This window comes from Topomyia yanbarensis, chromosome 3, assembly GCF_030247195.1.
Source record: "Topomyia yanbarensis strain Yona2022 chromosome 3, ASM3024719v1, whole genome shotgun sequence".
NCBI lineage: Eukaryota > Metazoa > Arthropoda > Insecta > Diptera > Culicidae > Topomyia > Topomyia yanbarensis.
The window spans coordinates 128,894,963-128,908,004 of record NC_080672.1 but is presented as its reverse complement, the minus strand read 5'-3'; the positions used below and the strand labels follow the sequence as shown (position 1 = coordinate 128,908,004).

General features: G+C 36.4%; 3 protein-coding genes across 3 annotated transcripts in view; 1 reads left to right on the top strand and 2 right to left on the bottom strand.

Moving 5' to 3' along the window:
- The window catches only part of LOC131687205 (uncharacterized), a 39,505-nt gene that overhangs the window by 3,053 nt on the left and 23,410 nt on the right, over nt 1–13,042 (bottom strand). The window lies entirely within an intron of this gene.
- On the top strand, nt 106–517 carry LOC131692171 (histone H2A). The gene has a single exon (XM_058979049.1). It carries the CDS (start codon nt 130–132, stop codon nt 502–504), a length of 375 nt encoding a protein of 124 aa, XP_058835032.1. The 5' UTR covers nt 106–129; the 3' UTR covers nt 505–517.
- On the bottom strand, nt 1,420–2,091 carry LOC131692159 (histone H1-like). Its single transcript, XM_058979037.1, has one exon. It carries the CDS (start codon nt 2,089–2,091, stop codon nt 1,420–1,422), a length of 672 nt encoding a protein of 223 aa, XP_058835020.1.

The following is a 13,042-nucleotide window of genomic DNA, read 5'->3' as shown; positions in this document are numbered from 1 at the left end:
CCATACCTGTGTTGTGAATAATGTACAGTGAAGAGGGTATATAACGAGGGTTGATGCTGGTGCCTAGCATCAGTATAGCTGTATTTCTGCTGGAAGTTACTTGTTTATTCGAAAAACACATAACACAAAATGTCTGGACGCGGCAAAGGAGGCAAAGTTAAGGGAAAGGCAAAGTCCCGCTCAAATCGCGCTGGTCTTCAGTTTCCCGTTGGTCGAATCCACCGTCTGCTGAGGAAGGGAAATTATGCCGAACGTGTCGGTGCTGGAGCACCCGTCTATTTGGCAGCTGTAATGGAGTATCTCGCCGCTGAAGTTCTGGAATTGGCAGGAAACGCTGCCCGTGACAACAAGAAAACCAGAATCATCCCGCGCCATCTTCAGCTGGCCATCCGCAATGACGAGGAGTTGAATAAGTTGCTCTCCGGAGTAACCATTGCCCAGGGTGGTGTGCTGCCGAACATCCAAGCAGTGCTGTTGCCCAAGAAGACCGAGAAGAAGGCTTAAATTTAAACTGTGACACACATCAAAACTAAACAAAACCCGTCCTTTTCAGGACGAACAAATTATTACGATAAAGAAAAAAAATTGAAATTAATTCTACAAACTACAAATGTTACGGAGATTGGATTTCTTTTTGTTTATCTGTGTCTCCACCAACTACATCAAATGGAGACGCTGTGTATTTTATCTTGTAGCGCAGCACAAAGTAAAAAATAAATTATGTATATTCAGTTTTGCGACCGATCCAGGTACAAGCAAACAATTTTAGTTGCATCATATCGTCGATTTTGGTGCAGTAGAGACACAACTCAAAATCTGCGAATGCTCCAAATGAGTGTTTGAAACATTTGATTATAAGGTAGCAAAACATTTTCTTGTTCCAAACCATTGTAAATTGCACGTCTGCATTATCTTTGATTTAGTAGAGTATTTGTTATTAAAACAAAATTTTAGTTCTACTTTCAATTCTACTCTTCTTAAGATATCTTCACAAGAATTTTTTTAGCCTTATGAAACTATTTTGGCGCGTTTTTAAGCGAATTTGCCACAAAAATTAAAATAAAATGAATAATTTTGTGTAGTGCAGTCTTCGAAACTATTAAGTTTGGTGTCTAAACTTTAGACAGATAACGCCAATCGGGTAGACGTATATCACTTACGCATCGTTCCATCAAACGTGAAAGGCATAACATAGGAAAAGACCAAAATACTCGAACATGCGCTTCATTGAGCAAATAATTAACTGAAACTAAGACGCGTCTTATTTCCTTCCCGGTTTTCCAGCGTGTGTGTCTTAAGAACAGTTTTTTTCTTTTCATTATCGGAAAATTATCAATAAATTCTTTGTAAAAGTATTTGGTAGTCCTGATAAGGACTGTTTGCTTTGGCCAACAAACTAGTGGCAATATGTACTTCAATTTACTTCTTGGCGGCGACCTTCTTTGGGGCAGCTTTCGTGGCTGGTGCGGACTTCTTTGGCTTCGGGGTCTTGGGCTTGTTGGCTGCGGCCTTTGATGGTTTGGTGGCCTTTTGTTTGGGAGCAGCTGCTTTCTTTACAGCCTTTGCTGGGGCTGCCTTGGCTTTCTTCGTTGCGGATTTTTTAGCGGAAGCAGCACCAGCTGGTTTGTTGGAGGCCTTTGGCTTCTTCTCGCCAGCTGGTTTCTTGGCGACCTTTTTCTTCTCTCCGGCAGCCTTCTTTGGTTTTTTGGTGGCAGCAGTAGCCTTCTTTGGCTTCTTCTCGCCAGCCGGTTTCTTAGCGTCAGCCTTAATCTTGAACGAACCGGAAGCACCGGTTCCCTTAGTTTGAGTAAACTTTCCCTTCTCGACGCCCGATTTCAAGGCTTTCTTGATGAATGTGGACAGCTTGGTAACATCACACTTGTAGTTGGCAGCGATGTACTTTTTGATGGCCTGCAGCGAGGATCCGTTGCGTTCCTTCAGGGTCTTGATGGTAGCCAGAACCATATCATTCACTGGTGGATGGGCCGCAGGCTGTTTCGGTTTCTTAGCAACCTTAGCCTTCTTCGGAGCCTTGGCCGGAGTGGCAGCAGCAGGAGCAGCAGCAGCAACTTCAGTAGCGGTTTCAGCCATTTTATTTTATGGTGACTTCACTTGGAATGAATGCGAATGTTGGATTGTAAAATAATAGGAATGAAATTATTACGACTGAATTGCTGGTGCTCGATTTCGTCGGCTCTGTCAGGGAAAGCACAAACGACGGTGGAAAAATATTGTTAGCTTGGAGTAGATAGTTTTGTTGTACTATTGTTATAAAACCTCAAAATTTTACACGATTCATTGCAAAATTATGACCTAAAAGCTTGTTTTGTATTCACTGCAGTTTTCAAGTTGCTTAAAAAAATATTCCTGATTATGCGAATTTATACATATGACGAGAAAATAACGATTTCATATGCAACATGCTCCACATGCTTAAACTAAATCGTAGAAAATAGTCAAATAGTTAATTTAAAACAAGCACAGAGCAATAACATTGCAGTTCAATAAAAAGAAAGATGTTTTATCTACATATTGAATTGTAATTTGTGTGTTTTCTATACCAACCAGGGATTGGTTTTGTTAGTTTATACTTCTGAGAATCAAAATGGCAAACGATCAAACCAAAGACTTTGAAACTAATCTTTGTCTAAGTCTCACAATGATTTTACTGGAAAATTTCACGTTAATTTACTAAAGCGCTGGGTAGCCTAGTGAACAATGAGATTATCATGTTTTTTCTTCAATCAGTGCGGTGTCCTAGCATTTTATTCCATCATTAATTGTTATGGCATCAGTCATACCGACATGATTTTTAAAGATTTTAAAACACAATTAATTTTCTGAGCAATCAAAAGCGCATTTTGTTTAAATTGTTTCTTTAAGGCGGCATCTTTTCGTTTGCACTGGGATTGTTCGTTCAAAAAAAGGACGCCTTTTATTTCGAAAAAAAAACCTTTTGTCGGTAGAATTGAAGAACAACGGCTAAAATAAGAAAGATGCGATTGATATTATTCCTGCTAGCTCAACTACTGTTCTCATTTGGTGTCCTTTTGGCTTAGAAATGACCGGTGAGGTGAGTTTCAGGAAACGGGGTGTAGTTTAAAATAAATCTAGCAGTGGCGACAAGTGATTAAAATAGTTACCACACATTAGCATCAGGTTTTTTACGGCCTTAATAGCAAAAAAATAAGCAGGAAAAACAATTGTATCTGCATAGGCCTAACATTGTATCCGCATAGGATATATTTCTTTTGTGACATTTCAGAAGTTTGCTTTTTAATCATGGCGGCATAGTGGATAGATGTATAATATATAGACTAATGCTGATTTCGTTTTTGGATCAGAGTTGCTCTAGGTTCGCTCGGAGCTGTCATTTTTGTATGGATATTGTAAATATTAGAGCATAAGTCTCTACTCAAACTCTTTTCGATGTCATGATAACACATCATTTTCTGAAAAATAATAATAATCAACACAGCCTAAAATCGTCACCTTTGGCTTACACGAGATGCTGATCTTCACAAGTTAATTTTTGTGCTTAGTAAGAACATTTTAATTATGTCCAACATTGAGGAAAAACTGCTGTATATCTTTTCATAACAACAAATATTCGGAATGATTTGGTCAAAGATCACGAAATTTATATAAATACTTACTGTTTGAAAGAGTATTAAAATGAATACTTGTAGATATTAATATACAACTTTTACTCCTATTGAACGAGATTTAAATCATTTGTTTTGTAAATATCAAATGAATAGGAAATTCCCAGGCACTCTAGCGCCACCCAGTGGAAGAATTCTAAATTAAAATATGCTCCATCGAAAAGCCCTGGATCTTATGATTTACTTTGTCGAAATGTCCACCTCGCTAAGTATTTCCGATCATGAGATATGACCCAATATATAAGTTAACTATAAGTCATTTGCCTACTCCCTAGCGCCACGTGGTGGGATAATTCTGCATTTGCCTGTTCTTCATCAGAAAGCCTTTAACATTCTGATCTAGTTTGCCGAAGATATTGCCCTTCCAAATGGTCAGTATTTCGTGTTATTAAAAGCTGAAATTCATGTAGTTATCCACCTCATGCAAATCGTGCGTTAACCATAAGCCGCTTTTTTCACTTTCGACAGAGCCACCCTAACTACAGCACATGGCACCCTCAACTTTGCGCACTTATAACTTTGTCAGTTTTTGTTGGATTGACTTGCAATCTTCACGAATCGATTTTTTGTTACAAGAAGATTCTTAATTTTTCTAACGAGAAACATAAGTACAGCGTCACCTAGGTCTGAAAATGTGAAACTGATGCGTTTCTCCATACATTTGGTCAATTTTTCCCATACAAAAATGGAGCCATTTGCGGAACCACTTCCAGTGTATCAAATGAGCTGAAATTTTCGGGGAAGCTTATTAGCTACCCAAGCTATCATATTCAGGTGCAAGGTTTGAAATTCTGCACTTTGTATTTTTTTTCATACAACTTTGCGCCACTCTAATGAACATAGTTGCTGTCGCTACCTTGATGTATTTCAGTAAGGTGTGTTTCATGCCTATTTTGCTGTCATTTCGTATGATGTGCGTCTTGAATCAAAATCAATAATAATTTTCAATAACTATTATTTGAGGATCTTGCAAAATGATAAGAAAATTTAGTTACGTTTTTCATTTTCCTGTTGAAATCTAATTAGGAAAACAAGAATTTGTTTTGTTATTTTCTTCATCGAATGGTTTTCAGTGTATGTACATTGTATAAAATGTTATAGCGCAAACCTGGTAACAGCTCTTCTTTCTACATTTCTTGGAAATGTATTGAGTTAGTTAACACTTTCAAGATATTTCCCGAGGCCTGGAGGCCGATTCTTATATACCAATCGACTCATCTCGACGATTTGGAACAATGTCAATGTGGGTCTGTAACGGACAAACTCTCATTCGTGTTTCTCAGTAACGGCTGAACCGATCTTATCCAAACCAATTTCAATTGAAAAAAAAGATGGGGGGGGGGTAATGTCTAGGACATAACCGGAGTGTCGTGACTACTCGTTTGACTTGTAATTCAAATCGAATGATACTCAATGAAGTATGTGGGAATGTTTCAAGTTATTCCTTATAATAATTATGGTGGTTCTGAAAAGAACCTTTGTTGTTGGCGTCTTCTTTGATAGGGGATTCTAAGCTCGTTGAGACATTCATTCATGAAATTAACAAATTTCATTTTTTCTTGCTTTGAAATATCAATGTTAAAATCTTTCGAAATAACCATCGGAATCTTTTTCCTAGCGTACAAAAATGAATCACGCTTAGCGAAAAACTAGGGGCGTGTAATGTCCGGGACATAACCGCTATGATCATATTCTTAAAATTCTGCTTGTATCTCTTTCAAATGGCTAAATTTTACGCATTAAGTTCGATTCACCGGTCTCAACGAATTTTTCCTGGAGTTCCCGTTCGTTAATCTGTTCAGTAAAAAAAATTATTACCGAGTTCTCCGCATTGAATACAGGTCAAAAATTTCATATGATTTCAACAAGCAGACAATGTACTTGTATGACAGGTGGGAGTGTTTTGATGTGGTTTTAGTGGAGGTAGCAACATAAAATCGTGTATTGGACATTTTATAATGATTCTCCTTAACCCCACAAAACCACGGAGTTGGCAGCAGAGGATTAAGTTGTTTGCAAGAGATGACAGTTATTATAATGATAACTAAACATATAAAATTGTTCTATAAATTGCAAAGTTATTGCCGCGTTGACCTGAAAATTTGTCATTTTATTCATATAGGAACAATCATTGAAATTATGTCAATTTATGCTTTGCAAGATTTGAAATAACTTCGAAGTGTGGTCACGACACCCCTGTTATGTCATATACATTACCAACCCATCTTTTCCATTTTGCATTCTTCCTAATAAGGACGATTTGTAGATAACTATGTTGATACAAGACGAGAATCTTTTGAAACAATTCAAACCTTGCCGACGATTGTTTTTACTGCGTACATACATACGATCTTTCCCCTTTCGCAGCTCACACCGAATGAGCACGCTTTGCGTCAAGGCGTTCCTATTTATTGACTTTACAATGCAAATGGAAGGCCATCCTTTTGTTCGATAAATGAAAATATTTTCATTATTCGTTTTGGTGTAGCTTTCGCTTAGTGGCAGAGTTGCCACATCCACTGATTTTCTTGGAAGGATTTGCAAAAACCTTCGGGTTTGTAGATTGAAAAACATTTTCTTATGATTCACTGGTAAAAGTACAGAATTAACAAGCGCAAACTTAGTACTAGTTAATAAAAGAAACTTTCTAATTAAATTCTTTTCCCATTTTGCATTCGTCCTAATAAGGACGGTTTGGAGATTACTATGTTGATACAAGACGAGAATCTTCTGAAATAATTCAAACCTTGCCGACGATTGTTTTACTGCGTACATACATACGATCTTTCCCCTTTCGCAGCTCACACCGAATGAGTACGCTTTGCAGCCTTCGATGTATTGGTGGCATTTTTAGTGGCAGTTACTACTGCCTTTTCAGTGACTGCGTTTGTTAGCCTTTGGCTTTTTGGCCTTCTCACCGCCACCAACGTTTTTCTTCTCTCCGTTGGTAGCTGCGACACCCCTATTTATAGGTTTTATCATTAATGTTGATTCTCATTTAAAGTAGTTTTTGAACTATTTAAACAAATTTTATATAGCAAACAACGTATCGGTAGCAAGCGTTGAACGTTTTCCTTCCGATTTATGAAACAAGATTGGCAATCCGTTTAGTAGAAGAAAAGTTATTAAGGTTCAAAATATACGTAACGCTTTCGCTAATATGCACTACTATCGCTTTCTCGCTTGTTCTCGTGGCGTGCATGAGCCTTTCCTTTCCGTTCGGCTTCTAATGACATAACCAAAACTAATATGCCGGCTTTCCCCCACCAACTGCTCTCGTCAAGCAACCCAATACGAATAATCATAGGAACAAACATGTAGTAGACCTATATATAAACTTTCCATTATTTTATTGTTCGGTTGCTGCACCATATTGACGGCTCTGTGCGGGATGGGCTGAAAATTTTCACTTTTCCGAGTCGTTTTCGAAAGATCTTTCAAAACACTATTTTTCCGTTGATAATGAATGTCCTACATATTCCAAAATTTAATACAACATTGGTACAAATATTTTCGACAAAATATCCGAAGAAATTTTTTTTTATATATATTATTTTCTATTTGATTATATTGTCTTATTTGCATTACATTTCTAATTTAGTATATTGGGTGTTCAGCCACAAGTGGTGACTTTTCTTCCCTATTGTTTACATGATTCAGTTAATTGTTATTAAGTTATAATATGCTTTCGCAGTTAATTATTTTTTTTTCAGTAGGATGTTTTAATCCTACTTGTCTTCTGAATAAGGAGCTAAACAAATCTTATAAACTAACTTATAAACTATAAAGAGAGCTAATCGTTACAATTGAAGATTGCAACGATTTTTGTCGGAAGTTGCTTATAATACTGTTCGTCATAATTTCTAATGTTTCTATGTTTGCAAGTCTGTGCAACTCATTTGTGCTAAACCAGGGAGGACGCTTCAAAATCATTTTCAGAATTTTATTCTGAATCCTTTGAAGCGTTTTCTTCCTAGTAGCACAACAACTTGCCCAGATTGGCACTGCATATGGCATTGCCGGTCTAAATATTTGTTTATAAATTAATAGTTTGTTCTTTAGGCAGAGCCTAGCATTCCTATTTATAAGAGGGTATAAACATTTTATATATTTGTTGCATTTTGTTTGGATTCCTTCAATGTGATCCTTAAAAGTGAGTTTTTTATCGTAAATCAAAATTAAGTATTGAACTTGATCTGTCCACGTTAAATTCAAACCATTAAATTTAATAATATGGTTATTATTTGGTTTAAGAGAAGAAGCTCTTGGCTTATGTGGAAACACAATCAATTGTGTTTTTGCCGCATTAGTGTAAATTTTCCATTTTTTCAGGTAATCATTGAAAATATTCAAGCTTCGTTGCAGTCGACTGCAGATAATACGAAGACTCCTCCCAGTGGCTGAGATGCTAGTATCATCACAGAAAAGTGCCTTTTTACAGCCTGTAGGTAGATTTGGAAGATCGACGCTTGATCCTTGAGGGACGCCTGCTTTAACGGGTAGCTTATTAGATTTACAATTCTGATAAGAAACCTGTAGGGTACGGTTAGTAAGATAATTTTTAATTATCTTTATTATGTAAATTGGAAAATTGAAATCCCACATTTTGGCAATTAAACCTTTGTGCCAAACACTGTCGAAAGCTTTTTCGATGTCTAGAAGAGCAACTCCAGTGGAATACCCGAATAGAAATGTACAGTAACAAAACCATAATTTTCACTGTGACAGTACAGTAATTTTACAATAATTTACAGTGAGTTTTAGTGTTATGCTACAATACAAAAACAATAAACTTTAACGTTTTTACAGTAAATTACAATGTAAAATAGACTTTTACAGTAAAAAAGGGGGGTGGTTATGTATCTTAACATTAAAAAAATCGATTTTTCTCCATTAATTTTTTTCTCGAGAACAGTAAAATTCAATGTGAATTTACCGTATCAGTTTTTTGCTTAACAGTAAAATTTATTGTTACATGAAATTTTATTGTAAATCTGCTGTGAAAACTTTGCATCGAACAATTTTGAAACAGTAATAACTATAACATTTATTGTTTTATGATTGTTTGTAGGGTAAATGCTATTGTAAAATTCTATCCGGGTAGCCCTCCGAGATATTTGCCTTTATCATGTTAGTTACTCTCACAAGTTGATGAGTAGTTGAATGTCCAATACGAAATCCAAACTACTCAGGAAGAAAAATAGAATTCTCATTGATATGTGACATCATTCTAGTTAAGATGATTTTTTTCAAATAATTTACTAATAGAAGAGCGTAAGCTAATTGGTCGATAGCTAGATGCTTCTGCTGGGTTTTTATCTAGCTTCAAAATAGGAATAATCTTGGCATTTTTTCTTTCAGGGAAGTATGCTAATTCAAAACATTTGTTGAATATTTTGACCAAGTATCATGGTGATTTCGGGAAGGTTTTTAAGAAGAATGTTGAAAATCCCATCATAACCTGGAGCTTTCATATTTTTTAACTTTTTTACGATGGATTTGATCTCATCATAGTTTGTTTCAACAATATCGTCTAGAGACAATACTTGATTTGAAACGTTTTCATATTTTTGTAAGACTTCGGTTTCAATAGGACTCACAACATTGAGATTAAAATTATGGACGCTTTCAAACTGCTGAGCAAGTTTTTGAGCTTTTTCTTCGTTTGTAAGAAGTATGTGATCACCTTCCTTCAAAGCTGGAATTGGTTTCTGATGTTTCTTAAGAACCTTAGAAAGTTTCCAGAAAGGTTTAGAATTTGGCTTGATTTGTTCAACCTCTTTCGCGAAATTTTCATTTTTTAAGAGTGTGAATCTATGCTTAATTTCTTTTTGTAGATCCTGATAGATACATTTCATAGCAGGATTACGAGAACGTTGATATTGACATCTTCGAACATTCTTCAAGCGAATCAGAAGTTGAAGATCGTCGTCAATAATAGGAGTATTAAATTTTTTCTGTGTTGTTGGTACTGATAAATTTCTAGCATCAACTATAGATATACTTAACTTTTGTAATGCCGTATCAATGTCAGCTTTATTTTGTAAATCAAGGTCATGATTAAAATTATTCTCACTATAAGTTTTGTACCTTTCCCAATTCGCTTTGTGGTAATTGAACACTGAGCTAATGGGATTGGAAACAGCTTCTTGAGAAAGTGAAAAAGTTACTGGAAGATGATCAGAATCAAAGTCAGCATGTGTAATCAATTCGCTACAAAGGTGACTTTGATCTGTCAAAACCAAATCAATTGTTGATGGATTCCTTACAGACGAATAGCATGTAGGACCATTCGGGAACAAAATAGAATAATAACCAGCAGAGCAATCATTAAAAAGTAGTTTACCGTTGAAATTGCTTTGAGCATTATTCCAGGCTCGGTGTTAGGCGTAAAAATCACCGATTATGAAGAATTTCGACCGATTTCTTGTAAGTTTTTGTAAGTCTCCTTTCAAGAAATTAATTTGCTCGCCAGTGCACTGAAAAGGCAAATAGGCTGCAGCAATAAAAATGATACCAAGATCAGTTTCAACTTCGATACCCAAACTCTCAATCACCTTGGTGTCAAGAGACGGCGTAACGGAATGTTTGATCCTGCGATTAACCGCTATTGCGATTTCTCCGCCGATTCCAACAATTCGATCAAATCTATGAATAATAAAATTAGAGTTACTCTTCAATTTAATATTTGGTTTTAAAAAAGTTTCGGTCACAACGGCTGTATGCACATTATGTATCCTCAAGAAGTTGAAAAATTCGTCTTCGCACGTTTTTAATGAACGAGCATTCCAATTTAATAAATTTAAATGATTATTTAAAGTCATTGTTAAACTTTAATTTCATTACAATTTTGTTAGCAAATTCCCAACCCGCTTGAAAAGCTTCAAACATGGAGGTAGAATTTAACATAGCAATCATCATAGGTAACATAGAGCCTTGCTGGTATGTTAATTTTTCTTCCATTGCGTTACCTAGATCCATTGGACTAAAGGAAGCGTTGGGTGCAAACGAGTTTGTAGGCGTGGTAACGGTAGCCGTTATTTTGGCCTTATTACCTGCCACTGAAGCATAAGATGACACACCATCGTAGGATGGTGTGACGGAGGTAGAAGAAGTTGTTAATCTATTTTGAATCGGATTAACACGTTTGGGCGTGTTTTCTTGAAGTGTACCTGAAGAAGTAGGTACATTTTTTATTTGTTGTTTTTGTTGTCTAGAACGAGAATTTATAATTTTTTCTCGAACAGGACAACCCCAGAAATTCGATTTATGATTTTCGCTACAATTAGCGCATTTGAAACTTTTTGTGGTTTTTTTCACCGGACAAGTATCTTTCGTGTGCGATTTATCACCACAGATCATACATTTGGAATCCAATTGACAATTTTTTGTGCTGTGCCCAAAGTCTTGGCATCTACGACACTGGGTCAGATTTTGAATTCTGCCCCCATGTCGTCTATAATGTTCCCACTTTACTCGCACGTGGAACATAAAACGTGCTTTTTCAATTACTTTCAAATTATTAACCTCATTACGGTTAAAATGAATTAAATATAGCTCCTGGATAATTCCAGAGCGTGCTGGCGTGTCATCTCCGGTAGCCTTTCTCTTCATAAGAATAACTTGTGAATGAGAAAAGCCAAGTAATTTTTTCGATTCGTTGGATATTTCATCCAAACTGTGACTTTGAGGTAGCCCTTTCAAGACAGCTTTGAACGGTCTATCTGTCTTGAAATCATATGAATAAAATTTATAACTTCTCCGTAAGATACTGGAGTAGTCGTTTGTGGCCAATCAATTCCTCCGCTGTAACTCGACATTCTCCTCTTCGGCCAATCTGAAAAGAGACTTTTACGTTCGGAAGGAACGTCGAAAGCTCAGTTCGAAAGGCTTTGAAGTCGGAGATCATCACTGTTATAGGTGGAGGTCATTGCGTTTTCTTCTCATTGGCATTATGCGCAATGCGAGGAAATTTAGAAATTTCATCAGCTTCACATTCGGATAAAACTTCGAATGAGTTGCTGCAGTCAATTGAATTTTCGGGTGGAGAAGATACCCTTTTCCGTTTAGCTTTAATTTTTGGCACACGGCCTTTCTGGGAGGACCCAGGCATGTTGGAAGAATTAAATATTTCTTTAGGCTGAATTGTTCTTGAAAAATGTTTTAGTCTTGAAAAAGACTGATTGAGTAGAAAAAGTAGGTAGTCTTGAAAAAGACTAATCGTCGAAAAAATATAGGTAGTCTTGAAAAAGACTGGTCGAGCGAAAATATAGGTAGCCTTGAGAAAGACTGTTGCTGTTGAAAAACTCTAGGTAAACCAGGAGCTATTAAGATTTGTGACCGGTTCGAACGAAGGTTCAAGCCGGTATGACCGAAGAAATTGATTAAATCAATTCAGTACAACAAAAGATATAAGCGTACAAAATCTTGCATCATTTTTCTTCCGAAATTTTGAAAAGGGGCCCCTATATTTAAAGGTAAGTTGTTAGTCACGACAATAAATTGATTCGATAGTATTTCATGTTGTGCAACTGCTAGCTCCGGTACATATAACATTTCCGGCATTTCATACATTCACCACGAAATGAACTGGTAGTCGTTCGAGCTCCTTTGGCAAACCCCTGCCCTGTTGTGTACCACAACTCGATGGTAATGATGACGCGTACGAATCTGAGTACGGGGAACTGCAACTACTTGTTATTTCCCACACTGATTCCATGTTTCACGATTTTTTTTAATTTGATCTTCCACAACAAAGGCTTAAGAGAGATGATGATACTTTGAAAAAATAGTATTTAAATGTTAAAAGTCTGTTTACCTGTGTTTTGGATCAGTGTAAAGCACTTGCTTTTACAGACCTAAAAAGAAGTCGGTAGTGGTCCATTAGGCTTACCTTATTGTTTGGACAGGTAGAATGTCATATGTTTGTGAGTAATTATATAGTCGAAAACATAATGAGATAAGCACGGGTAAACAAATGCAAACGCGTGTAATTGTGAGTTGGCTTTATGGAAAATGTTTTGCAAACAGAAAAAATGTTGACAGCGCAAAGAATAAAATCAGAATAATCAATGATTTGATCAAGATCTTTTCAATTCAACTATTTGTTCTTATTGAAGCACATTTGATAGAATTATTAATAGGGCAGGCGTTACACGTTTAGTCAGAGTGGGTACTAGGGTCTAATACTGGATATTTGTCGCATTTCGCAACACATCATAGAAAAACACTAGCGGTGCGTTTGTGAAAATGGAATCCTAGTACCTAGAAGATTTCAGACGGGCGCGTTGTGTACACAAAACACATGCGTGACAGTTTTCAAATTTAGGTTTATTATAAAGTTTTTGGGGGGGAGGGTAATTACCCAATTGGATATT